Source organism: Balaenoptera ricei, chromosome 21 (genome assembly GCF_028023285.1).
Source record: "Balaenoptera ricei isolate mBalRic1 chromosome 21, mBalRic1.hap2, whole genome shotgun sequence".
Taxonomy (NCBI): Eukaryota; Metazoa; Chordata; class Mammalia; order Artiodactyla; family Balaenopteridae; genus Balaenoptera; species Balaenoptera ricei.
In genome coordinates this window covers 23,811,841-23,839,406 of record NC_082659.1, presented here as the reverse complement: position 1 = coordinate 23,839,406, position 27,566 = coordinate 23,811,841, and the positions used below count along the sequence as shown (strand labels likewise).

The 27,566-nt window shown below is 42.5% G+C and overlaps 2 protein-coding genes across 2 annotated transcripts; one reads left to right on the top strand and one right to left on the bottom strand.

Moving 5' to 3' along the window:
- The first annotated feature begins 2,713 nt into the window (after window positions 1-2,713).
- Window positions 2,714-9,215, top strand: MBOAT4 (membrane bound O-acyltransferase domain containing 4). Its single transcript, XM_059909569.1, has 3 exons — window positions 2,714-2,832; window positions 5,581-5,805; window positions 8,249-9,215. Exons 1-3 carry the CDS (start codon window positions 2,714-2,716, stop codon window positions 9,213-9,215), a joined length of 1,311 nt encoding a protein of 436 aa, XP_059765552.1.
- An 8,014-nt stretch (window positions 9,216-17,229) lies between these two features.
- On the bottom strand, window positions 17,230-26,669 carry LEPROTL1 (leptin receptor overlapping transcript like 1). The gene is made up of 4 exons (XM_059909242.1): window positions 26,550-26,669; window positions 20,892-20,967; window positions 18,380-18,566; window positions 17,230-17,545 (listed from the first exon to the last, which is right to left on the bottom strand). Exons 1-4 carry the CDS (start codon window positions 26,563-26,565, stop codon window positions 17,429-17,431), a joined length of 396 nt encoding a protein of 131 aa, XP_059765225.1. The 5' UTR covers window positions 26,566-26,669; the 3' UTR covers window positions 17,230-17,428.
- Between the last annotated feature and the right edge of the window lie 897 nt (window positions 26,670-27,566).

Below are 27,566 nucleotides of genomic sequence, written 5' to 3'. Positions count from 1 at the left end.
TGGCTGTGTTGGGTCTTCGTTGTTGCGCGCAGGCTTTCTCTAGTTGCGGCGAGCGGGGGCTACTCTTTGTTGCGGTGCGCGGGCTTCTCATTGCGGTGGCTTCTCTTGTTGCAGAGCACGGGCCCTAGGTGTGCGGGCTTCAGTAGTGGCAGCACGTGGGCTCAGTAGTTGTGGCTCACGGGCTCCAGTAGTTGTGGCTCGCGGGCTCTAGAGCGCAGGCTCAGTAGTTATGGCGCATGGGCTTAGTTGCTCCTTGGCACGTGGGATCTTCCTGGACCAGGTCTCGAACCTGTGTCCCTTGCATTGACAGGCGGATTCTTAACCACTGCGCCACCAGGGAAGTCCACCCCTCACATTTTGGATGGTAATGTGTTTTACTAAAAGTCTACTGATTTAAATGTTAATCTCATCTTAAAAATACCTGCGCTGCAATATTTAGACTGGTGATGACCAAACAGCTGGGCAGCATAGCCTGAGTTGACAGAAAATTAACCATCATGGCATGCTTGTAAAAAGGACCATTTTACCAATATGAGCTACAGTGTCTAGGGCCTATAAGCCTTTCGGGGAACCTATAAAGTGTTTGAGACCCGCACATAAAATGTGTTGATTCCAAAATGCAAAAAGTACAAGTAAGAATTAATAAATATTTAATTCAATGACAAAAAGCATAACTTTTTCCCTAACAAATTAAGTGCAACTCAGTTCTTCTGAACCTAGCAAGTATATTTAATGGGGGTTGTGGTTGCATTTTAATATGTTTACTATGATGTGAGCTTATTCATTGCTTAGGGAGCCCTTTTCTCCCATTAATTGCTCTACTGTTTGTCTAGGTCTTTGTGCCATCTGTGGCCTGGAATAAACTATCCATCTGTTTGGAAACATCCTTCCAGAGCCAATTTAAGCATTCCCCCTTCTCCACTTCCCCTGCATTTAAAAAATTCCTTATCTCTGCAGATGATTGCTTCTTTATTTGTCCACTACAGTGTGCCAGTGGTATACTGCACCTATAGTTCTTTAATGCAAGTATTTGTTGCCATTTCCTTCTCCCTAGTAGATTCAGAGCTACTTGAGGGCAGGAACCGTATCTTATTCATCCTTCTATTCCAAGTGCTTAGCACAGGTCTGTCATAAAATGGTAGCCCAGGGACTTCCCTGCTGGTGCAGTGGTTAAGAATCTGCCTGCCAATGCAGGGGACACGGGTTTGGGACGATCCCACGTGCCGCGGAGCAACTAAGCCCATGCACCACAACTACTGAGCCTGTCCTCTAGAGCCCGCGAGCCACAACTACTGAAGCCCGCGCACCTAGAGCACGTGCTCTGCAACAAGAGAAGCCACTGCAATGAGAAGCCTGCGCACGGCAACGAAGAGTAGGCGCCGCTCGCTGCAACTAGAGAAAGCCCGCATACAGCAACGAAGACCCAACACAGCCAAAAATAAATAAATAAATTTATTTATTTAAAAAAATAATAAATAAATGGTAGCCCAATAATTCTCATCATTTTTATTATTCAGCTGTGTTACCTTCAACTACATTCAACCAACCAGCTTTATCCTCCATGCTTTTACATATGTTATCTAATCTTCGTAACAGTTCTTTTGAAGACAACAGAATTCTGCTGAATAACTGGCATTATTATATCGAATTTTAAGATGAAGTTGTTCAGTCTCAGAGAGGTGACTGATTTGCTCAGAGTTCCCTAGCTAATTGGAGGCTTTCTTTCATGTTTTCTCTTCTGTGCAGAGCTGTCTCCCACTAACAGGGGGTCCTTGCCCTTAAGATGCTTTTGAATCAGGCTATACTCTCCCGTCCCTTATTTAAGGCTGCTTGCTCTTGCATGTGCCTTCAGAGATGAAAAGTGGCTGGTCTGGGATGGCGCTGTAATGCTCTGGGCTCAGTAGATGGACCTCTACCCGCCAAGAAATGGCCTCTTGTTCTTGTCTTGCTTGTAGGCAGTGTCTCTTGGATTTCCTGTCCACACTCTAAAGAAGAGCTTCTCTTTAAATGTTCCTCTCCACACTTTAGCTTCCTTAAAACCTTTCAGATTTTAACAAGTACTTAATGAGTACATCATACGCACCCAGCACTGTTCTATGTGTAGGGGGGTACAGCAATAAACAAAACAAAGTTCCTCCCTTGCAGAGCTGACATTGTACCAGGGAGACGGGCAATAAACTAATCGAGAAATAGGTATATAAAGGGTGGTGACTAGGTACTATAAAAAAAAAAAAAAAAAGAAATAGCATAAGGAAATAGTATAAAGAGCCTAAGGAGGAAATGGTTGGGAGGGGAACCCGCCTCCCTTCCCCACAGTTCGTGTTCTTGCACCCCCTCCCCAATCGGGTGAGTTGACTGTCCACAATTGGAAAATGAGATTTTCCATTTACTTAGTGAGAAGAATATGAAAGTCAGATGACTGGAAAGGCAAATACTGCAGTATATAAACAAAACCAGAACTCCTGAAAGCAATGCTTTTCATACATATCCTTACTAGGTAATCTAACACCAGATGCGTTTTGGTTTCTATAGTGAGTTCCCTTTATCAGAAAGCCAACTTTTATACTGCTTATCTCCAGTGCTTTTGTTTGCCTTTTGCTCAGCCAGGCCTTCCTAAACGGTATAAAAAGATCAAAGAGAAACTGGTTGAGACTTCCAGGAAAGCATCAGTTAAGGATTCTGGAAAGGACAGTATCTTTTGTTCCAGTTCATGATGGATTGGCTTCAGCTGTTCTTCCTCCATCCTGTATCACTTTATCAAGGGGCTGCTTTTCCTTTTGCGCTTCTGTTTAATTATCTCTGCATTATGAATTCATTTTCCACTCATGCCAGGTAGGTTTGACGGCTAATTTTGCTCTTACATCTATGAATACTATAGTAGATCAAAAAGCCCAGGTTGGAGTGCAGATGTGAGTATTAAATACTAATTACACTGGTTGTTTTTAAGTTATCATCACTGCCACCGATTATTGATTGCTTGATCATGATTATGTCTAAATAGAGTGAATCGGAACTGGAAATTGACATCATGTCTGCATTGACTCAGCCAAAGTTTGATAGGGTCACATTAAGTGGGAAAAAGATGAAAATAAATGGGGGAGAGATGGATGTTGGGGTGATATAGGAATTCCCCAAATAGATGCATCTATAAATCAACCACATGCCCCAGATGTTCTTGAACAGTCTTAATTTCATGGAATTCTATCATTTTCAATAAAATTAAATTTTATTAAATATACAACTATGTGATTTTTTTAATGCCTTTGTATGATTTCTCAGAGAAATGAAAAAAGTCAAAATAAATTTTGTTCAATTAGTTTTATCTCTACCTGGGATCCGAAATTACTGTCACTAGAGATTTGATAACTTGATTGAAATGATTTTTTTATACCTAATAAATTCAATACATTAGAGACAGCCCCTATTTTTAAAAAAAGGTTTTATGGAATATCCTTTTGTAAAGTGAAAATCCATTGCCAAAGTTCTACCTCTTAATAATTCACTTATTTTGGAAACTAGGATTCTTATATATTGGGGATTCGTAAGTAAAATCTAGCTGTTTCTAGCAACCAGGATGACTGAGTTCGATTAAACTATGGTAGGTAGGTTATTACATCTTCACAACTGGTTGATGGCGCTTTACCTTTGTTTAGGAAACGAGGGAAGCAGTTGTAAAAAAAAAAATTTCCTATTGAGAAAGAGTCACAAACAATAAAGCAAAACAAGTGCAAAAATAAGGGCTAATTCCCATAGGTTAAGATTGCTGGCTTTGGGAGTTAGCCTGGTGAGTCCTGGTCCCTCACTTCCTGAGTGTCCTTGTGTACGTGAATAAACTCTCTGAGTTCATCTGTAAAATGGAAATAATAATGCCTACCTCATGGGATTGTTTTAAGGATTAAATGAAGATATTTCATATAAAGGAATTATTAGCCCAATGCCCAGAATAAAATAAGCACTCCAAAAAATCATGCATCGTGCATTGTACACGTGTAGACACAATAATGTTTACAAATCCCCAGGGCAGTTGCTTTGGGGAAGAGCACTTCCCAAAAGTTCTCCCCTATTTCCCGATGGCAGGGAGGCAAAGGCTTGGGCGGGTAGAGGAGGAGTCATCCCAAGCATAGGCTGCAGCTCAGGAACGGCCAGGGCCTGTGGAATAGAGCCTTGCACACTGAAGCACCTGCCATCTCCCTCAAGAAAGAAAGAAATTCTTGCAAAGACGTGTGCGTCACAGGCCAAGGAGCCATGATCTACGCCCTGTGACATAGAGATTCATTCACTTTTCCTGTGCCTGACCACTCAATCCCTGTTTCAGATTTTTTTCCTGGCCTCTTTGTTCAGATTTATTAACTAGGCACCAGTTAAAAGGAAAAAACAAACAAATCTCCATATACTGTGGAAAGAAGAGCCGAGTCCTCATAATATGGAAACTCTGGTGCCTCTGCAGATCCAGAGGGCATCCGCTGGCTTCCAAAGGAGGCATGCTCCACAAACCACTTCACTGATGTAGGTATTTACAGCATTACAAAAAGCACCAAGTCATGAGAACTTAAAGTGCAGTAGAGAGGATTAAGGGCAGATATAAAGACAAATATCATGGTATCACTTATATGTAGAATCTAAAAAATGATACAAATGAACTTATTTACAAAACAGAAATAGACAATAGACTCACAGACATAGAAAACAAACTTACGGTTACCAAAGGGATAGCTGGGGAGGGGGTAGAGATAAATTAGGGGTTTGGGATTAACATACACACTACTATATATAAAACAGACAACAAGAACCTACTGTATAGCACAGGGAACTACACTCAATATCTTATAATAACCTATGATAGAAAAAGAAAAAAATCTGAAAAAGAATATACATATGTATAACTGAATCACTTTGCTGTACACCTGAAACATTGTAAATCAACTATACTTCAATAAATTAAAAAAACAAAATATTATACTAATGATAGAAGCTTTACTCAAATAAGCAAATACTGTATGATTTTATTTGTATGAATTTGGAGAATAGGCTAAACTATGTATGCAGATGACAAAAATTATTAAACGATACACTTAAAGACTTTGTAATTGAGTTTTCAAACACTTATCAAAGGGAGGCATTGAGGGCCAGGGGGTGCAGCTCTGTGGAAAGGGAAGAGACTCATCTGTATGAGATGATGTCTAGAGTCCTCCTAGATCCTGGATCCTAGATTCCTATCACTTTGGTCGGGCAGCAAGTGCAGGGCTGGGTGTGGCCCTACTGGGAAACATTCCAGACCGGTCCCCATAGGATTGTTGGGGGCAGGTATCTCCCCACTGGCCTGGCAGACATCAAAGAGGGGTGTCCAGGGTCCCAGAGGCAGAAATCAAGATTTGTCGCCTGCAGAAGTGGTTTACAAATGGACTCTGCCTCTACCCTCCATGTTTCTCTCCTTCAGAAGAACAGGAGGAATACTTCAGAGTGACAGCAGTGTGACTTCTGTAGGCGTGAGGGGGCGCCCACCTCCACTGGGTTCCACAGATGGGCTGCCACGGGAAGTGACTCATCTGTCGCACTGCTCCAAGGCGTTCTGTGTTCCAGGTACCTGTTCCTCCTGGCGGGAGGAGGAGCCCTGGCAGTAGCCGCCATGGGTTCCTTCGCTGTGCTGGTCTTCATCCCCGCTCTGTGCACCGTGGTCCTGATCCACTCGCTGGGCCCCCAGGACGTCCACAGGCTGACTTTCCTCTTTCAGATGAGCTGGCAGACGCTGTGCCACCTGGGTCTGCACTATACGGAGTATTATCTGCAAGAAGCTCCTTCCACGAGGTAAAGCAGCTCGTTCCTGTGTTCCTACGGAGCCCACCAGGGTTTGCTTGCACTGGGGTGCTGGTGGGGAGGACCTGGGCATTGGGTTTGAATCCAAATTCTTCCACATCTTGGCAGTGCGATCTTGAGTGAGTCAGTCAACCTCTCTCAGCCTCAATGTCTTTTTCTGAAATAAAGGGTGTGTGTAAGTGTGTGTTGGGGGGATAGCAATACCTATCTTGCAAGCCTCTTAGGTTAGAGTTAATGAATGAATATAAGTGTAATTGTATGACGAATCTCCTAATAACTACCATGTGCTGCCTGCGTGGCACAGTGCCTGGCACTAGCTGTAATTCACATTGTGCCCGAGAAAGGGGGTGAACCAGGAGTCCCATGGCCCACAGATGAGGCCGGCCTGCAGGTGAGTGCCCTGTGTGTAAGCAGAGTACACACACCTCAGTGTAAGTAGTTTAGACACATAGCCGGCAGCCTCCCCGCTGTTTCAGTAGGACAGGAAAGGTATAAATCTACCGTAAACCTTTGCTGCCTTCCCACACACCTGCTCTGCAAGAGTTTTACTTTCACTGACATTCAGCTCTTCCATCCCCCAGAAAAAGGGAAGTCACTCAATCCAGGAAAAAAAAAATAGGGCGCTAATTACAGTCTAGGGACGTGTTTTCCTGAGTCAGTGAGATCATCAGGATTAGAGGGAAACAGGCATCTCTGCCACCCTGAGGCCTGTTGTTCCTGGCTCTTGCTGTGATCACCATTAGCCCGGTTTCATGGTCGCTCGGTGAACTGGAGCGGTGACCTGTCGAGGGGGTCACCTCTGATTCTAGCTGCCATTGGTTGCCTTACTCTGCCATCCCTCCCACACCCAGAATCCTATTCTTTATTCTGACTGTTTTCACCAAAGGCTCCAGGGCTTGCTTCTCTGAAGAAGAGGCGAGATGGTGGGTGCATAGGGAGTGGGGAGTACTGACTGGGATGTGGTGACTTAGGATTTCAGGAAGAAGCCCGGACCCGACAGGGGCTGGAGGAGCAAGTTGAACAGAATCTGGCTGGATGGGAGGGAGGGAGGCTGAACCTGAGCTGAAGCGGGAAGATGTGTTAGTTTGCTCTGGCTCTCATACAAAGTACTGCAGACAGGGTGGCTTCAACAGCGAACATTTATTTCCTCTGGAGGCTGGAAGTCCAAGGTCAAAGTGTTGGCAGGTTCAGCTTCTCCCGAGGCCTCTCTCCTTGGCTTGTAGATACCATCTTCTCCCTCTGCTTTCACATGGTCTTCCCTCTGTGTGTGTCTGTGTCCTTATCTCTTCTTATATGGAAACCAGTCATCTTGGGTTAGGGCCCACCCTCATGACCTCGTTTTACCTTAATTACCTCTTAAAGACCCATCCCCAAATACACACATTCTGAGGTACTGGAGGTTAGGACCCCAACATATGAATTTGGGGTGGGGGAAGACACATTCAGCCCTTAACAGAAGAGGACTGAACAGGGGTTAGTGGCATTTGGTGGCTACTTTGCTTACTGTTTGATAGGTCAAGTAAGGAGGTCAGTTGTCCTTAAGTTTTCAGACACAGAAGCAGTAACGGTTGGGAAACAGAGCCATTTTCTCCCCACAGGACAGTGTTCCTGATTGTAGAGTGTGTCACTGTAATTTTCATTAATTTTCTCCATGGTCAGCGGGATCTTCTCTACTGTGTGATGGTGAAGCAGGAACAGGTCAGGTGATTGGTTAAGAACACACCTCAAATTGCTAATGACTCAGCATACACCCTGAACCTCTAGCTTGACTCACTCTTCCTCAGCCCGAATCCCAAAGCCTTCAGAATCTTGCAGTCAGGGACTGGTTCATAGTCCAAATCTCCAACTTCCTATAGTCTCTATAGGAAGAACTAAGACCAAACAGAACTAAGGTCTTGTTTCTTCTGTGACAAATTTCTCCCTGATCCTCCATCCTAATCTTTATAAGGTATTCTTAGAAATACTATAATCAACGTTTCACCGTAATATTCCTCGTCATTCTTTTATTTGCCTCTCTACTGATTCATTTCTCCATTTACCTTTCCATCCTGCTCAGAGGAGCCTGTGGTTCTGGATTAATCCAAGAGTCTTTGTGGGGGAACTGCAGGCCATGAGATTGGTCTTAATTGTTTAGAGCCACCCATTTGCCACTGGATCTTTTTTTTTTTTCTTTAATATTTATTTATTTGGCTGGGCTAGGTCTTAGTTGTGGAACGTGGGATCTTTAGTTGCGGCATGCAGACTCTTAGTTGCAGCATGCGTGCGGGATCTAGTTCCCTGACCAGGGATCAAACCCGGGCCCCCTGCATTGGGAGCGTGGAGTCTTAGCCACTGAACCACTAAGGAAGTCCCTGCCATTGGGTCTTGTGTGAGGCACTGGAAGGGGATAAAGTAAATGCGGAGTGTTTTTACATTAAAAAAAAATCTCTTTCAGGTTCTATGTCACCCTTTCTTCCCTCATGCTCTTGACCCAGAGGGTCACATCCCTGTCTCTGGACATTCGTGAGGGCAAAGTGGCAGCAGCAGCAGCAGGAGACATCAGGAACAAGAGCTCTTTGTCTGAGCGTCTGTGGAAGGCTCTGCCCTATTTCAGCTACTTGCTCTTTTTCCCTGTTCTCCTAGGAGGCCCCCTGTGTTCCTTCCAGAGATTTCAGGCTCGTGTTCAAGGGCCCAGCAGTTTGTATCCCAGGCACTCTTTCTGGGCTCTGACCCGGAGGGGTCTGCAGATCCTGGGACTAGAGTGTCTGAAGGTCGTGGTGAGGCGGGAGGTGAGCGCAGGCGCAGGACTGATGGACTGCCGGCAACTGCAGTGCGTCTATGTCATGTGGTCCACAGCGGGGCTCTTCAAACTCACCTACTACTCCCACTGGCTCCTGGATGACTCCCTCCTCTACGCAGCGGGCTTTGGATCTGAGTTTGGTCAGAGCCCCAGTGAGGAGGGATACATCCCTGATGCGGACATTTGGACGCTGGAAACAACCCACAGGATAGCCCTGTTCACCAGAAAGTGGAACCAGAGCACAGCTCGGTGGCTCCGACGCCTCATTTTCCAGCAGGGCAGGACCTGGCCCTTGTTGCAGACGTTCGTCTTCTCGGCTTGGTGGCACGGACTCCACCCGGGACAGGTGTTTGGTTTCCTCTGCTGGGCTGTGATGGTGGAAGCCGACTACCTGATTCACACCTTTGCCAATGTGTTCATCAGATCCTGGCCGATGCGGGTGCTCTACAGAATTCTCACCTGGGCCCACACCCAGCTCATCATTGCCTACATAATGCTGGCCGTGGAGGTCCGGAGCTTCTCCTCTCTCTGGCTGCTGTGGAATTCTTACAACAGCGTCTTTCCCACAGTGTATTGTATTTTGCTTTTTTTTTTAGCGAAGAGAAAGCATAAATTTAACTGACATCTTTCCCCAACTTTCATCTTATACACCCATGAAACAGACTTTAGAAAGTACCAGATGGCGCCTTGAAGATGCAGGTGTTTGCACTTTTCCATGATAAAAGTTTTTTTTTTTTTAAAGTATTGGCTGTATGTACCTGAAGTATTGTTGACTTACAATGTTGTATTAGTTTCAGGTATACAGCAGTGATTCAGTTATACATATATATATTCTTTTTCAGATTCTTTTCCCATATAGGTTATTACAAAATATTGAGTAGAGTTCCCAGTGCTAGGCAGTAGGTCCTTGTTGTTTATTTTACATGTAGTAGTGTGTATATATTACTCCCAAATTCCTATTCACCTTCCTTTTCAATTACTTTGTAGTCTTGGTGTCTGGTTCCACAAGTCTGTGGAATGAATAAATGCTGATGGTGGGCCATGTTAACGTTTCAGGTGGGAATGCAAAACATCACATGAGATGTAGAGTATTCGGTATACTTTTCCCTTTCTTCCCATCCATGCAGATAGCAGGTTCTAGGTTCACTGTCTCAGGACAGTATGCCACAGGGAGAGGACACATTGTGGAAAAAGGTTTATCAGTAATAAGATTATTCTAAGTGTCTTTGAATCAAATCTATTGTTATAGGAAGAAGAGCCTTGAGGAAAAATAAAGTAGTGTTTTCTCCAAGGCTCGGTCCTGGGGAATCGTAATTGGGTCTGGGTGCAAAAAAAGTAAAAAGTTCTGTGACTTGACTTCATCAGCCAGATTTTGTACAGCACTTGGTGTGACCTTCTGGGCCAGTGGATAGCTCCAGTACTCAAAACTGTAAGCATGGAGCATCTTTTTTTCTGTCGACTGTTTCCTTGGTGGTAAATTCTGTGAACTTGTTTTCTTCCACTGGGCTCTCCTGAACTGCTTGCTTGTTCCTGCCTGGGAGCCCCCTTCGCTACTGAGATCCCCTGGGTAGACGACCTGCCAATCCTGCATGTGCAGCCCGCCCAAAGGGAGGGGCAGTGTTTTCACTGCCAAAAAAGATGTGCCACCGAGCAGGGTACCGTGATGGCTGGTCTTCTGGACTTGGGTATTCTCATTCTTGCTACCGGAGGATACGGGTTTTTCCCGCCCTAGAGGGCGTGAGACGGGGATGGGTGTGTATGTGATGCAGGTGGACCTGCTGGCTTGGCTGTTCCCACTACAGCACCCCGTGTAATCCCCCTGTGAGTCGCCCAAGCCCGTCCTGGCCCCAGGTTCCACCACTCGCAGTGGTACGGGGCCTCCCTGGCACGGCTCCCACTTTTTAGGGTGGTGTTTGCTCATGCACCTGCCACCGGTGTTTCAGGCTGCAGCTTCTCTCTTCAATTTGATCCCTGATGTTTTCATTTTCTCAAGGATTTCTTAGTTTCAGATCCACCATGACTTCCCCTTCTTGTTTTAAGTTTGGCAATATATTGATATTTCTCTGTCCTAAAAAAAAAAAATGTGTACCACATCTCAGTTCTGAGGCAGGAGTAGGGGGCGGGAGGATCATGTGTCCTTAGTGCATTGGAAGCACGTGTCACAGCACCAGGCAGTGTCTATTAGTCAACAGACCCTCTTGATTACCCTGAAGTACTGCAACAGACAGGGAACGAGGTGGTTACAGCATTTCCAAGAGATACTACGAGGCTGACGGTGACTCGTGTCTGTAATATATTCTCTAAAGAGACTGGATTGGTAAAATGTATTTTTAAAAAGAGTTTGTCTACTTGTGTGAGAAGAGGGAACTGCTTAGCAGTATGGAGAACTGGCAAGAGAAACAGTAATAACGGCTAACGCTGAACAAGCACTATCGCTGTGAGCTCTCTGTACGCCACACCTGAACCCCACCACCACCCTGTGAGGTAGGTACCACTATCATCCTCATTTTACAGATGTGGAAATGAGACCCAGTGAGGAGAAAGGACTCGCTTGAGGTGACACATCTAGCGTAAGGAAGAGCCTGGAGACCAGGCAGTCTGACTCCAGAGCCCACAGTGCAACTGCGAGGACGAGATGGTGTGCTACCACGTCGCCCCTCAAGGAGTTTATAAAGCAGATACAGGTCAACGTGTCAACAGTATTCTCTCATCTGGTAAAGGTTTTAAACGTGGCGAATGATGATATTTCTAGGGAACAAATACATGTGACGAACCAGTAGTTTGGAAGTGGTGTCCACCTCAGTTGTCTTTTTCCAACTCTCCCTCATTACATCTTCTTCCCCCCACGCCCCTGACAGGGACAACCGAAAGCTTGCTCGTCACACTTGACTTCTCCCTTCCTCCCACACAATTCATCAGCGAATCTGCTTGATCAGTTCCTTTGAAATATACCCTAAGTCTCACCACCTCTCCCATCTCCGTTGCGTCTGGGACCCAGAGATGAGGGTGTCAGAATCAAGAAGCTCCCACGCCCACTGCTGCTGCGCTCACCACCTCCCGAACCCCAGGGAGCTGAAGAACGGCCACCAGGACGCTGCTCTGACACGCCCTCGTGTCCATGACCCTGCCTGCCAGCAGAAGACCAGCCAGAGCAGAACAGGAAACTCCCTCCACCTCACTTCTGCCTCCCAAAGCGTTTCCTCCTGTGAACCCCCATACTTCTCCTTTGGCATGTACAGGAATCAGCTTCCTTTGGTCCGTTCTTGTGTCTCATCTTAGCTCACTAGATTGACAGCTCAGAGAGGGACCATGTGTCCCCATCTTTTTCTGTTCCCCAACAGTACCTAGAATCGGTCCTGTAGTGTATAACTGCCGCTGGGAACAAAGGACTTTTCTAGGTACGGAGTATGGCTCAAACCCAGCTTTTCTTTTGTTTTAGCTGCGCCATGTGGCTGTGGGATCTTAGCTCCCCGACCAGGGACTGAACTTGAACCTGAGCCCTCGGCAGTGAAACTGTGTTGTCCTAACCACTGGACAGCCGGGGAATTCCCAAACCCAGCTTTTCTTAATCCTTAGGAGACCAACACCCTCTTCTTCACTACTATACCCATAACTAGGTTTTAGAGCTGATTCTTACTTATGTTTTGGAGCATGACGAAAATAAATAAAAATCCATCCATCTTAGTCCAATCCTAAGAAATTGTTCAATTGTGAACACTTTTAGAAACAATTTTCAAATGTTCTATGTTAAGTATACCTAGCTTTCAGGAAAACATCTGTCCTATTTTGGAGAGGTTCACAAATCTACACAAGTTCACTGACACTTATTTCACACTGTATTTACATAATATTAAACAATAACTGATCTGATATGAGAAAAAGACATTTCTGATATGAAACGCCAAACTATGAATCAGGATAACTAAGTTATAAAGTAGTAATGCTCTTAATGCTCTTATTAAAACACATATGGAAATACTCATGTTTGTTCTATAATATTTTATTCTATTTGATGGTTCCTATGGTTGTAAACTGTAACAAAGTTTCTCTTTCATAGTATTAGCCATTCTACTGGCTCCTGAAATAAAAAATTCCTGACTTCCCCTTTTAGTGCTGCCTCTAAATACACAAAAGAAAACAGAACTATAATTGAAAAAGGAATGTTTTATGGTCTTAATTTCTCAGCTGTGGAAACATTTTTTGACTTTCTCTGTTTTATTCTTTCCAGCTGGAATTTACAAGATTAAGAGTTAATATTTGAATTGCTGTGACTACAGCATATAGTCCTATAGTCCTAAACCCAAGGATGAATTCAAATTATCTTCAAGAGATTGGAAGCAAAATATACAGTACGAAGTTCCTATAAAAATAAACAGGAGGGGCTTCCCTGGTGGCGCAGTGGTTGAGAATCTGCCTGCCAATGCAGGGGACACGGGTTCGAGCCCTGGTCTGGGAAGATCCCACATGCCACGGAGCAACTAGGCCCGTGAGCCACAATTACTGAGCCTGTGCGTCTGGAGCCTGTGCTCCGCAACAAGAGAGGCCGCGACAGTAAGAGGCCCGCGCACCGCGATGAAGAGTGGCCCCCGCTTGCCACAACTAGAGAAAGCCCTCGCACAGAAACAGAGACCCAACACAGCCAAAAATAAAAATAAATTAATTAATTAAAAATAAATAAATAAATAAACAGCAAAACTGTCTCTATCTCTAGACTTTCTGCAACCGAAAACAGACGGTGAAGAGAGATGTAAGATCTCAGAAGTCAGACAAAGGTCTGTGAGGACCTTAAGCTTGGAATAACTCCTACATGAAAGCGTGGAAAACTGAACTCTAACGCCTCTGCTTGGCACTGTGCCATCTCCCTATCTGGTGCTCCTCCCACCCCCCTTATCTATATACAGTTAACGACAGTTTTTTAAAGAGCCATTTCCGTCGCAAAGCAGTTCATTTGTAAGAGGTGGGAGACACCCTAGTTAACTCCAACGATGTTGTATTGTGTACAGAAATGTTATATACTTGATTCAGTCAGCTTGGTTACCTCATTTTTTCCCCCTGACCACACTCCATTCTTACTAACATATTATTGCCTAGAAAATTAGAAATAAAAGGAAGTTAAGGAGTGTTAGGAATACTCAGTTGTAAGAAAAGCTGGCAAAGACACAATTCCAGAAAAATACAGGTCAGGGGCCATTTAAAATAGGGGAAAAGAGCACAGGGAATTCTGCTCAATATTATATAACAACCTAAATGGGAAAAGAACTTGAAAAAGAATAGATACATGTATATGTATAACTAAAATCACTTTGCTGTACACCTAAAACTATCACAACATTGTTAATCAAGTATACTCCAATATAAAATAAAAAGTTAAAAAAAAAAAGCTACAAGGATATACTGTACAAACAGGGAGTACAGCCGATATTTTATAATAACTATAAATGTATAACCTTTAAAAATTGTGAATCACTATATTGTACGCCTGAAACTTAAATGATATTGTACATCAACTATCAATAAACAATTATAAAAATAAAAAATAGGGGAAAAATAATTTATGATAACCCTAAATTACCAAGGAAAAATCAAAATGTTTTAATATAGTCTAAGAAAGTATAAAAGTATATGATCCATTTAATACTTAGGTCAAAATAGTTAAAGTAAAACAAAGATAGTTCTTTTTGAGTTAAGCTTTAGTTGTCTGGAATATTTATTTTACAGGATATGTTCTCTTCCCTGGGACTGCAAGAAAATTAGGAGTCCTGCAATAAAACAAGAGCTCCCTAATCTTTTCTGACAGAAAAGGTAATACAGGCTTATACAGAAGAAATATGAATTTGAAATTCCCACCAATTTATGCATCAAAAAGCCTCCTGAGATCTAAAATGTACATACCACTTAATAGTAATGTTGCATGGCTGCTTGTTACATTTGATGTGATTTAAAGTTACCTGAAACTTATAAATCTAGTCACATTCAATATAAACATTCTAGAGTTTACTTTAAAAGTCTGGATTATTTTCACAATGCCCCCAAAATCATATTAAAGCAGACACTAAGAACCTATGTTTTGAATTTTTTTTAAAAGTATACAATGAGATTATAATTAGGACAACTTGGGAAAAGATTCATGTTTGATAAGAGAACAGTACTCTTCTCTGTTTACACTGTACCACACAGATGAATTTTTTTTACCTTTAACTGTTTGAAATGTCTGCAAAAAGCAAAATGCTCTAATGATGAATAATAATAAATATATAATAAAACGTGCAGTCATTAAAAAAAGTTCTTAAAATTTAAGAACAAGTACAACCTTGACTTTTAACGGTCAGTAGTCTTTTTATGTCAACAAAACCTTCTATGGCTATTTTTCTAAAAGGTCAGGTAAAAATTCTACTCTCCCAGATTACCAATCCTTTTACTACAGCTCAAAATCATACAGCTTCACTGTAGTATTTATTACTATGGTTTCACTTTTATTTTGGAAGTGAAACTTCTGCAAGACTAACCTTAGAACTAACGTCATCCTTGCTTTATATCCCATTGTTAAAATGGATAACGCACACTGCAGCAACTGAAGTGTGTTGTATATTTTCATTTCAAAAACACCCACAAACTAAAATAGATATTTAAAATCTTTATTGTTTCATCATCAAAAGTTCTCTTTCCATAGAAGAATGGCAATGCAGGATCAGTGCACATTCTATGGAAAATTCAGACCTCGAGTAACTAGCCTAGAAATCAGAGCCAGCACTGCGTCAAGCTAGTGTGCAAGGTCAAAGACACAATGCTGCCAGTGCGATTAGTATACAGAAGAAATATGCAGCTCTCAGAAAAAGTCTATGGCCAAGTAAATAAAAGAGCAGCAGTGCACTGCACTGACATTCTAGAACAGAAAATGGATGGGGGAAGCCCAGAGAATGTACTTTTGGCAAAAAAAAAAAAAAAAGAAAAGAAAAGAAATTGAGTAGATCACAGGCACTGAGTTCCCAACTGTATCACCAGCTGCCTAATCCACGAGTGGCTACCCCTTCATCTTTACGCCCACCACATCCTAACACTGCAAGCTGCTTTCAGCCTGTGTGCAAATGCGACAGCCGCATGCACGCATTTTTATTCTGCTTCCCATCTCACAGCTCAAAGCAACAACTTGAGTTGGGCGATAAAGCCCGTGGCCTTGAGGCATCTTTAGTAAAAAGCTGAACAAACCCACAATTTGTTCCCATTTTTTGGAGAAATCAACTTTATAGAACAAGATAGTTGTCATGATTGCTCCATTTCGTCTGAAGGCAGAACAGATTTTATGAAAGTATACTGAATAAACATATAAACAAATGTCCTCAACAAAATACTGTTAGACCAACTTGAACATTTTCATAACTAGCTCCTGAAAAAAAGCACTGATAATTGTGATATGGAATGACCACTACAATTTGATCATGCCTGGTTACTGGGAATTTTTTGATCAGCTTTGTGTCTGAAGCTGCTATACAGCTGGATTTGGCTACTTTGCATTAATTCACACAATCGGCCATTTATAAAAGGAAACAGCAAATCTATGACGGTGAAATAAAAATCAAAACAGTTGAGAGGTATACAGGAAACTTGCCTTAAATATTTTAAAATTACATATGATATAACCTTAGGGGATAAGAACTACAATTACCGTGGTCTAAATCTTGAGTTGTTAATACATGAATTAATGGCATAACTAACAAGTCACTTGTTAATCACGTCAAGGCCTTGCGAGGCTGGGGCACTCTGAATGTATGGCGGAGCAATCACTCTCCAGGTGCGTTAAAACCTCTAACTTAACGTGTTATTAAACCATATTGGAAAAGTTATTTTACTTAATATATACAATGTATAAAATAAGTTATAAGGAGGCAGGAAAAGGTTTTCTAGTATGTGGGATGCAAACATACACTTTCCCGTATCAGTAGTAGTTCTGTGTGTGTCCCTTTACCCACGTAAAATATGAAAGACTGAAAGAAGATTAAAAATTTCACTTATAAATAGAAACAGGATTCAAAAAAATGGAATTTCAACATCGTTTCTTCCCACAATGCAACTCACTCTAATTATAACAAACATAAATAAAAACCGTATCTCAAAAATCTGTTTTTACACTCTTACCTGTAACAATAAGTTCTTCTAACAATTGAGAATAAAAGCACTCCTTTGTAGCAATTCCATAAAATAATTTTCAATTCACAAAACACCTGCTTTCCAGCAAAACCAGCAACCCTTATGGAGGGCGTGGCATTAATACTTGGCCCCTCTGAGGTATAAATGCAGCTATATTTGCACTGAGTATATAGTCTATAAGGTATGCTAATAGTCTGCATGTTTGCATAAAATTGGGAGTGATGTCATCCTGACTGATTGAAAAACTTATCTTTATAACTTTGTGTAGTAATGGAGGTTAAATAATTTTAAGCAAAAAAAAAGTACTTGAGCCCAGTAATAGCCAGCAGAACTCTAGTTCCTAACCAATGCAAATGGTTATTAGATTTAAAAAATATTTAACATTGCATACTGGTTAAAAAAAAAAACTGAACAGGGAAAACACATAAATATTTAAATTCAGCAGGACACCACAAAAAGCATACTAGAGATAAGTGTGAAATCAGTCAAGCTTTTCCAAAAGAGAAAATCCTTTTAATCCTCCAGCAAGTCTCTGTGAAAAGAGTACGCTTACAAGACAAGTGAGAAGGAGCACCTAGAACACCCCCAAGAGGCTTGCTCCGCTGCTCAGCGTCACTGCCCCGGCTCCTGTGTGCACGGACGGCTGAGAAAGGACAAGAAGTCCATCTGACAAGAGTTCAGTAATTCCTTTCACCACTGCTGCCAGCTGAAGTCATCATTGCTGCCAAAGACCAAGAAAAAGCCCAGGATAGTTGCAAAGATGACAGTGTTTCCGGTGAGGACAAGTGCACAAGCTCCCCACTCGATCTACAGACGAAGACAGAAACGCCCAGTTAACAGACATGAAAAACAACAAGGAAACGAAAAGTGAATCAAGGCTCTAGTTGAAGCCCATCACGATCCAAAACAAATACAACTTGTAATAATAACTTTGACGCTGCTGAACATGTAATGCTGTTCTTATGTATTGCTGGTTCCTTTAAAGAGACAGAAAGTCATGGAAGATGATAATTATTCAAAAGCAAGCCTAACTTCCAGGCTATGAGGAGGCAGCACAGAATTCTACAATTTTCTGATTACAAAGGAGTTTGTTCCAACTCTTCATTAGTGAACCTAAAAATTTTATCTAGAGAGCAGATTAAATTTAAAGTATCAGAGATGCAAACACACTCGTGCACATTCTTTTCAAGAGGCGGGGAGTCATCGCCCTCTCCATGTGGAAGGGCGGCCAGTCCGTCTTCTCTGCCACCTCCACCCACCCAGAGGTGGAGGAGCGAATCTGACTGGTGAGTCTGGGAGGCCTCTTCTACTCTTTGGTACTCTCCCACCTGCAGAGAACACGGGATCTCCTGGGTCTTCCATGTTTAAGCCGTACAGGGCAGGCCTGTGGTTGTTCAGCACTGGCCGTGTCCATGTGCCCAATTCTGACAGTGAAGTACTGGCAAGCCAACTGTCGCTGCCAACGCTCTCCAGTATTTCCACCAGTTAACAACAACAAAAGTAAGATTTTTTTTATCTCTTATCCTCTAGGCTCCTATGTCTCTCATCTCTTTTTCATGTCATTTAACAAAAACTTTTTTCCTGAGAAAAACTGAACACAGTCTAATGTAAAACCATTAGTAGAAGAATGCTTTCACTTACCAGGTGTGCTCTGGCAAATACAATAGGGAGTCCAAAAGCTGAGACCACAATGCCCGTTGTAAGAAATATGGCCAGTTCCTTACAGGCGTTACTCATAGCATCCGTATCATCCACTAATCTTCTTGCTATGCAGTATGGAATAGGTGAAAGGATGTAAAAAAACAGAACAAAGAGAGGCCAGTATTGGCTAGAAAAAGAAAAATAAGTTAATGTAGTTTTTGCTATCTTTGTCATTTTCCTCACACAAAATCCACTCTTTTTAAAAATAAGGACCGAAGCATGTTGCAAGGTACAAAATATAACACAGTTTAAAAATAAGCTATAACCTGAACACTGAAAAGAGAGACATTTAGAGTCACAGTATTCCTAAAGTTATGATACAATGATTAAATATTTCTCAAAAGAAAACACTTTATGAATTTTAACAGTTGGAATCAAAGCCCAAAATTAAAAATATTTTTTTCATTTTAGGTTATAAATAAAAAGGGATTATTGAAAAATGGAATTATTAACAGTAATTTTTAAAATTCAAGATTCATGCCCTTGACTTCTAATATCCTGCCTTAGCACGAAGCTGGAACACTCCCAAACTTTCCACAGGTCACTAGGAACTCCCAAAATACTGAAATCAAAATACAGAAAATGAACTGACAGTAATATTGAAGACTTTCAGTCAGAATATCAACTTTATCACAATAAAAGTAGATGGCTTTTAGTCTACAGTCTAGCTATTGTATTGTGCCAATGTCATTTCCTGTTTGTGATCATATAAAACAGTTGTGTAAGATATTAACACTGGGAGAAGATGTATGAAGGGTATAAGGGATTTCTCTATACTACTTTCGCAACTTCTTGAGAGCCCATCGTCATTTCAAAATAAAAAGTTAAAAAGAAATAGACGGCTTTTAAAACTGCCATAAAATAAAATACACATCATAATGGAGATTTGCTTGTACTTAGACACACATGATAAGCAAAGATTTATCTGTAGGTTTTTCCTAAAAGATCTTTTCCTAAATATTTCAAGAAAAAAAAATTACAAATGGACGTAAGTTTAAGGGAAAAAACGTGCAAAAAATATAAAAGCACAAAAGTGAAAAACCAAGGTTGCCTGTGTCTTCCCCACTCCTGCTGATCTGGGTCCTTCCATATTCCCATACAGATAAACTTTAAAGATATGAATGAATCACTGCGCTTTTAAATTTAATAATATATCTTATTTTACATATTAGCAATCCAGCTCTTCTTCTTTTTAAGACTGCCTAGTACTTTCATTGATGGATGTACTATAATTTATCATTTTTCTTTTGACAGACCTTTAGGATGCTTCCAGTTTGTTGTTGTTGTTGTTGTTGTTATTATAAACAAGGCTGCCATGAACATCCGTACTCTCCCCCATATCTACACATATCTTTGCAAACATCTGTAAGTGGATTTCTAGGAGTAATTCTAAGAAGTGGAAAGGCTAGTTCAAAGAATATATACATTTTGAGAGCTACAGGCAAGCTGGCCTCCCAGAGGACTTGCACCTATTTAAACTTCCACCCAGAGTACACGACAATGCTTGTTTGCCATATCTTTTATCTTTGCCAATGGATTTCATTTAATTTTGAGTGAGGTTGAGTGTATTTTCATGTTCTTAGTAGCAATCTGCAGTTCTTTTTTCATATCTGTAGTTCATTTATCTATTGCATTGTCTGTATTTTTTTTTTTTCTGATTTAAAAAGAAATTTATTTATTTTACTTATTTTTGGCTGTGTTGGGTTGCTGCGTGTGGGCTTTCTCTAGTCATGGTGAGCGGGGGCTACTCTTTGTTGAGGTGCGCAGGCTTCTCACTGCGGTGCCTTCTCTTGTTGCGGAGCACGGGCTCTAGGTGTGCAGGCTTCAGTAGTTGTGGTAGGCAGGTTCAGCAGTTGTGGCTCGCAGGCTGTAGAGCGCAGGCTCAGTAGTTGTGGTGCATGGGCTTAGTTGCCCCGCGGCATGTGGGATCTTCCCGGACCAGGGCTCGAATCTGTGTCCCCGGCATTGGCAGGCGGATTCTTAACCACTGCACCACCAGGGAAGCCCTGTATTTTTCTTACTAATTTATCCTATTAATTTAAAAAAATTCTCTCTGTCCTAAGGAAAGTAATTGTTTACATGACTTTTTTTGTCAGTTGCTCTTCACTCTGCTTACAGGTTTTTGTTTGTTTGTTTTTGCTCCAAAGACATTTTACATTTTCTTGTATTTAATTTAATCAGTTGGTTCTCAAAATTAAGCAGTAGTGCTGGGCTACTGTGTTGCTATCCTGCCATTAAAGACTTAGCAGTAGTCAAGGACAGCCAAAGTCTTTTTTGCACGCTGCTGTCCTAAAATCTTTTCAAACACATTTTAAGTGAAGACTTAAAGTTCGTCCTTGGTAAATGATCATTTCTCAGGATTACTTCTATTGTAGTAAAAAAAAATTTTTTTAATTTTAAAAGTAGAAAAATTTTACACTTAAACACTCAAGAAGACAGCAATTTTACATACTTGTATATGGGAAGGGCACATCCAAGCATCAAAAACATCAGCCCAACTGCTCCTCCGAAGGACAAGCTAATCAAAGCTGCAAAGTAAATAATGAAAAGACAAATTGAAATAGTAATTAAATAAATACTATTTTTTATTAATATTACTATTAACAGTCTGAACATTACCTGTGATCCCAGAGGCAAAAAGCAAACAAAACACACCAAAAAAGCAAATGTATTAGTGAATCATCTTCGAAAGCTGAAGTTATCTGGTTTCAGAATAAGTCTTTTGTGGCATCTTCAAAGCAAAATACAGTGATACTGATATTCAAAGGCCTGACCTATCGCCAGCACATCACCACATTCCCAAATTACTGGTTCCATGTCAAATGAGCATCCCAGTCTGCGAGACCAATGCTCCTCCAGGCATTAGTATGATACTCACTCCTCAGATCATTACAGTTTTGAAAAGTGGTATGTGGAGAAACTCCGCAGTCAACTTTCCTGGACTTCAGAAGCCTCATCTGTGGGAAACCCTCTCCTGAGCAGTTCCTACTTCCTGCACACACACCCCCAACAGGCACAGGTGAAAAGTGTCCGAGGATATCTGTAGTCAGTAAACTCAGTCAATTAATTCTGCTACAGATATTTAAATAGTTTGCAAAACAATAGCTGGGTTTCTTTCCCTAAGCTCCTACACATTAGAAAATCTGCAGGATAACAGGTACAATCCTTCGGTGGTATCACTGTTTTAAGACATTATCACAAGCAACAGATGCATTCTATAGCTGAAATATAGTTTCTGAAGTCACACACACACACTTATACAAAGCATTATGTTTTATAAAGTGTTTTCACATAGATAAGTAAGTAGAAACAACTTCCTTGAATATACATAGTTAATCAATGGCTTAGAATTAAGCAAAGAAACAAATGATCAATTTATTTTGAATTCTATATAACCTATATTTCTGCAACTACAGTGGCTAAGACAATAACTTACTTTTTTTTTTTTTAAATGATGCAGTCTACTAACCTTAACAGAAACATTAAAATTCAAAAGAGCTGTCGAAGGTCTACAAATTACCAAGACAAAATCCAACATATACCAAAATTAACACTTAAGGGGTTAAATCCTGCTAAGAACTACTGATATACTTCTCTGAATTAAGATGGTCATAATCAAGGACACCCACTGACATGGGAGCCGGGCAGATTTCGTTTTCATTCAGATCAGTGATGTAGGTCATGTCAACCGTGAACACATTTACTTAGTCCTTAATGCCATTAGATTTTCAGTTGCACAAAGAAAAAGACACATTTGCACTTTAATCTGCAGCAAAAGAGGAACTTCATGTTTACAAGGGAATGCCATGTAAGCAGTGAGGAAAATACCAAGTTTACCATTTGTTTTGTTCAGTTCAAGACAGGTCCTCATAAGCTGACGCCACTTCCTTGCTTGGACACACATCACCACAGGCTAGCACCCCTTGGTCTCTGCACTGCAGCTGTACCGGCCCCCTTTCCTCTCCTGGAAATCAGCCAGCTCCCTCACCCACAGGGCCTTTGCACATGCTATCCCTTCTACCTCAGACGCTTTTTCATTCACTTATTTCATTCAAGAAATGTCTACATAGAACCAAATACCTAACAGGTGCTGGGGACATGTTAATGAACAGGCAAGGCCATGTCACACTCATGGAGCTTGAATTCTTGTCCCAGTCCTTGCCTCTTTCTGCCAAGTGAACTCCTACTTTTCCTTCAGGTCACAGCCCAGTTATCTCTTCCTCAGTGAAGTTTTTGCAAAGCCCGTGACTAGACCGATTTCCATTATGTTTATTTATTCACTTATTCCACAAATATCTACTGAGTGCCTACTGTGTGTCACACACTGTTCTTGACACTGGAGACAGTGCAATGAAAAGAAATCGAAGCTCTTGCTCTCATGCTTACATTCTGGTGGGAGAATAAAGCGATTTTTTTTAAAAAGTAAGCAAATAAATGTCAAATGTTATGGAAAAAAAAATCAAGTAAGGGGGTGGGAGTGCTTTTCTAGATGCATCAGCAGGGAAGGCGTCTCTGATGAGGAGACACATCTAAGCAGAGATCTATATGAAATGAAGAAGTGAATCAATCTCATGGCTATCTGGGGGGAACATTCCAGGCTGAGGGATGTGCACGTGCAGAGGTCCTCTCTGCTCTGGATGCCTCCCCTGTGCTCATTTATCACAGCTGCAATGTTACATTGATTTGTATTTGTCTTCCCTTGTAAGCTGTTCACGCCACAAGAGCAGGGAAAGAGTTCTTCTGTTTCTGATGTTCAGGCCTCAGCTCTTAACACTCAATAATAAATATGTGTAGAATGAACAAAAGGAAGCAAAGGGAAAAGAGAGAGAGAGGGAGATGAAAAAAGAGAAGAGAGCCCAATGCAGCAGAGCAGAAACAGCCGTAAGGGAGAGTCAGGAGGCACTGGGTCCCAGTTCCTACCAGCCACTTACCAGCCGACTAAATAAGTCATCTAAGTGTCAGTTCTTTCTTCTATAAAATAAGGGTTGGACTAGATCTAAAATGCAAATAATTCTCTGAACACTAAAGATACTTGTTATAAGACATGCTGAAGAAGTAAAACACCATCTCTGCTTTTCGAAATGTAACTGCCAAACAGCTAAGTTCATCACTGTAATAACACCTTATTTATTCAAAAGCCATTTATGCAGCATGTAGCTTAGACTCCTGAAGGAAACAGGGAGACAACATAGATACCACAAAGCCCATACACTAAAGCTAACATTCTTTATAAGCAGACACTTAGGCTCTTATTCAGAAGTTATTTATTCATTTTTTGTGACAACTGTGTGTGAATTCCAGCGGAATAAAACCTTTTAATTTTAAAGGATCATCTATGCTCACTTATACATATATATTTCAATAGGCGACTCAGGTAGCCAGAACAAAGTTAAGTGAAAAGTAACTTTCCTTTCCTGGATTACCGTTATCTGTATCTTGTGAAGACAAAATTTTGTAAGCTTACTTTGCTTCCTATATTTAAAGAGATGAGAAATAGGAGGGAGAGCTGCATACAAGCAAGAACTGCCCTCTGATTGGGGGGAAGAGACTGAAAAACAAAAAAAGGTTAAATCAGGCATAAAAATCTCAAAGAGCATACCAGATTTGCGATAGATAATCTTGGCCAAGAGATAAGTAGCCTTAGGACTTGGTTGCTGAAGTTCACTCTGTTCTATGACAGAGAAAAATTACTTATGTTCCTTTTTTTTTTTTTAATTTTATTTATTTTTTGCTGCATTGGGTCTTCGTTGCTGTGCAGGCTTTCTCTAGTTGCGGCGAGCGGGGGCTACTCTTCATTGCAGTGTGCAGGCTTCTCACTGCGGTGGCTTCTCTTGTTGCGGAGCACGGGCTCTAGGCGTGCGGGCTTCAGTAGTTGTAGCACGTGGACTCAGTAGTTGTGGCTCGCGGGCTCTAGAGCACAGGCTCAGTAGTTGTGGCGCACGGGCTTAGTTGCTCCGCGGCATGTGGGATCTTCCCAGACCAGGGCTCGAACCCGCGTCCCTTGCATTGGCAGGCAGATTCTTAACCACTGTGCCACCAGGGAAGTCCCTACTTATGTTCTTATCCTCAAAAAAGAGTCTAAATTCTTTGAGTACACTCTTAAAAAGTTAATGAAGATGATTTCTTAAAAAAAAACAACAACAAAAAAAACCCCAAGGAACTGAAATAAGATTCAGGTATCAAAAAATAATTTTATGTGACATCTCACCTCCCAGTCACAATGGATAAGATAAATGCCAATGGGGTTAAATAAACTGCTCAAAAGTGTTCTCAAAAGTTGTAAAGTTTCTCCTCTTATGAAATAAGCAATTAGGCTGATTTATATACAAAACTCATCACTTGTGTATAAATGGTTGTCTTAGATGACACATCAATGAGGCAAAATTTTATGCTGTAATTGAGTGATTTGACGTCCAGAAGGCAAAACTTAGATGAGTCTGGCTTCTACTCCCAAAGTCTCCAGGCTGGGGATGGAACAGCCCAATTTATCTAAACTCTCAAAAGACTGGGTGCTAGTTCGTGATTACGAAGAGACTACAGTAGGAGAAGGGACCAGTTCCCTAACCTGGGAGTTACCAGAAAAATCCAATATATAACAAAGTAATAGGCAAATGGCTTAAGAAATAAGTCGTGGATTAAATCATAGCAACACTCCTGCCTAACATAAAGATAGGCCAACAGGAAGAAAACATCCTGATAAGCAATCATAACAATCAGAAAATCTTACTGAAACCAAAAGTGTAAGTACAATCCCATCCGAGACACTTTCTGCTGATTAATATTCACCTAAGTCCACAAACACAATTTTCTTGAGAGAGAGACTCCTGCATTTATTGACAGTAAAGAAATGGGGAAGAACTGAGAAACTGGCAAAGAACTGAGAAACTGGCAACATCCTAAAAAACACAGCATTCTACCATAACTGCCTTTCACACAGGGATTTTAAAAGGTCTGTTAGAGTTCAAAAGGAGACTGGAAAGTATCTCAGCTGGTCAATTGACAAAGTTTTCTATAGGAAATGAAATGTCTTCAGATGTTACAAACAAACAAGAAACAGTAAAAATGTGACTCTGGGGAAGCAGCTCAGCAAAAGCTGTCCTTAAAGCAAATAAAAAACACAGAAAAAACACTGTTATTGAAGTTTTTCACTTCCTGCTTGCCTGCCCCTTCTACAAAGCCTCAGGTCAGGAAATCAACGTAATTCGTTGTCAAGAATTAAGTTGAAAACGTTGTTAATGGTATTTGCTTCTAACCACGCTAACAAAAATACCAAACAGTTGGAAAGCATGCGACATTCCTTATTTCTAAAGGAAACTGACTAATAAACGAGTATTTGCCACTGAGTTTTAATGAAAAACTCTTTTACCTTAAAAAAAAAAACCCAACTAAATAAAAACTTTGAAATGTGAAAAAGCCTCCACGTGCAACTGTGAAGAGGGCAGGGAGAAGGAGCCCTTTGGGGTCGCTCACAGGGTCTACCCTATCAGCCCAACACCGCAAATCAAAATGCATCCGTTTTAAAAGGAGCGTAAAGCTCTGAGTACGGGTCCTGACCGTGGATGTGACCGCCGAGGTTTGGGAAAGAACCATCCCTAAGGCCTTCCAGGGCGTTCCTGGAGGACTCGGTTGGGCTCAGCGCCCGAAGACCGCACTTGTGCCTTTAAATGGGAAATGACACTGATTTTCCGTAACTGGCATCTCTAGCGACCCCCTCAAAACCACCCTCTGCCCGCCTCGCTCTCGGAGGCAAACTCCTGCAAAACATGTGTGATGGCCCGAGCGGCTGCGGGACTCCGAACACCCCGCGGTCCACTTCATTCTCCGTACGGGGCGCGACGAGTGGGAGCGAGGCTGCCGAGCTCAGCAGAAAGTGGGGGTTGGCGCACAAGCCGCCGACCCCGCCGTCCTTTCCCCCAGGCCGCCGCGCCCACCTCGGCTCCGAGGGCGCAGGCCGGGGGTCGGGGTCGGGGGTCAGGGTTCTGCCGCCAGCGCAGCGGCCCCGCGGCGCGCGCCCGGCCCCGGGAGGCGGCGTGCGGGGCCTGCGTGGGCCCCCTCTCCCTCTCTGGGGGCGGCCGCGCAGCCCTCCGGCCGCCCAGAGCCCCAAGCCCACCTTTGATGCCGGCCATGGCGGTGACGTCGCTCCTGCCTCCGAGACCCGAGGCGACGGCGGCGGCGGCGGCGGCGGCCGGGAGACCGGAGACGCGCGGCGGCGGCCAGACAACACCCGGAAGTGCGCGATGCAGCACTTCCGCCGGCGGCTCGCGCTCGCGCTGGGGCGCGGGGGGCGCGCCGGGCTGGGGGCCTTCGGGCTGACCCCTTCCTCCCCGGCTCTGCTCCCGTGGCATCGCCGCCCTGCGAGGCTTCCCGCGTCCGCCCCGGTTCCCGGGCCGTGGAGACTCCAGCTCCCGTGTTCCCTGCAGTGTCGGGGAAGCTCCATCCCGCAGCCCCCAACGCGCATCCCGCAACCTCCCCATCCTTCGGGAAGGGAGCGCGAGTCGACGCGGTCCTTTGGGAGGCCTGGTGTGATGCCTTTGGGGGATCCTTTTGCGTCCTTCAAAGCGCACCCATTTCTTTCTCCTCCCTATCTTGTAATAAAGGAGCAGTAAGGCCAGTTGGGTGGTCTGCACTAGGCTTCTCGCTTTCCGACACAGAACTAGGGTCTGGTGAGACCCACCTCCAGAGGGAGGAGCGGCGGGACCCAGTAACAGGTGGATTTAATACAAATCCGAGCTCTTGGGAGTCTGTGAGATTTTTTTTTTTTTTTTTTTTTTGTAATAACAGTGCTAGGAAAAAAGTAAGCAGAGGTACAAATACATTTAGTTAAGTAATCCTACAAATTGAACATTTATTGATTATGTGTGGGGAACACTGAGGTGAGCAAAACTAGGTACGGTTTCTGTCCTCAGGGAACTTGCTGTTTAGTGAGAGAGACAGACACGAAAAAGCGTATCATTGCAACAATGATAATTGCAAAGAAAGTGGGTAGACAGTCCTGTGACAGTCTTTGATTTAGATCAGTCAGGTGAGATTTCCCCGAGGGAGGGACAACAGCAGGATGAACAGGTGTGTAACTAGGAGAGAAAAGGGAAAAGCCATAATGGGGAAGGGATAGTGTTTACAGGGGTGG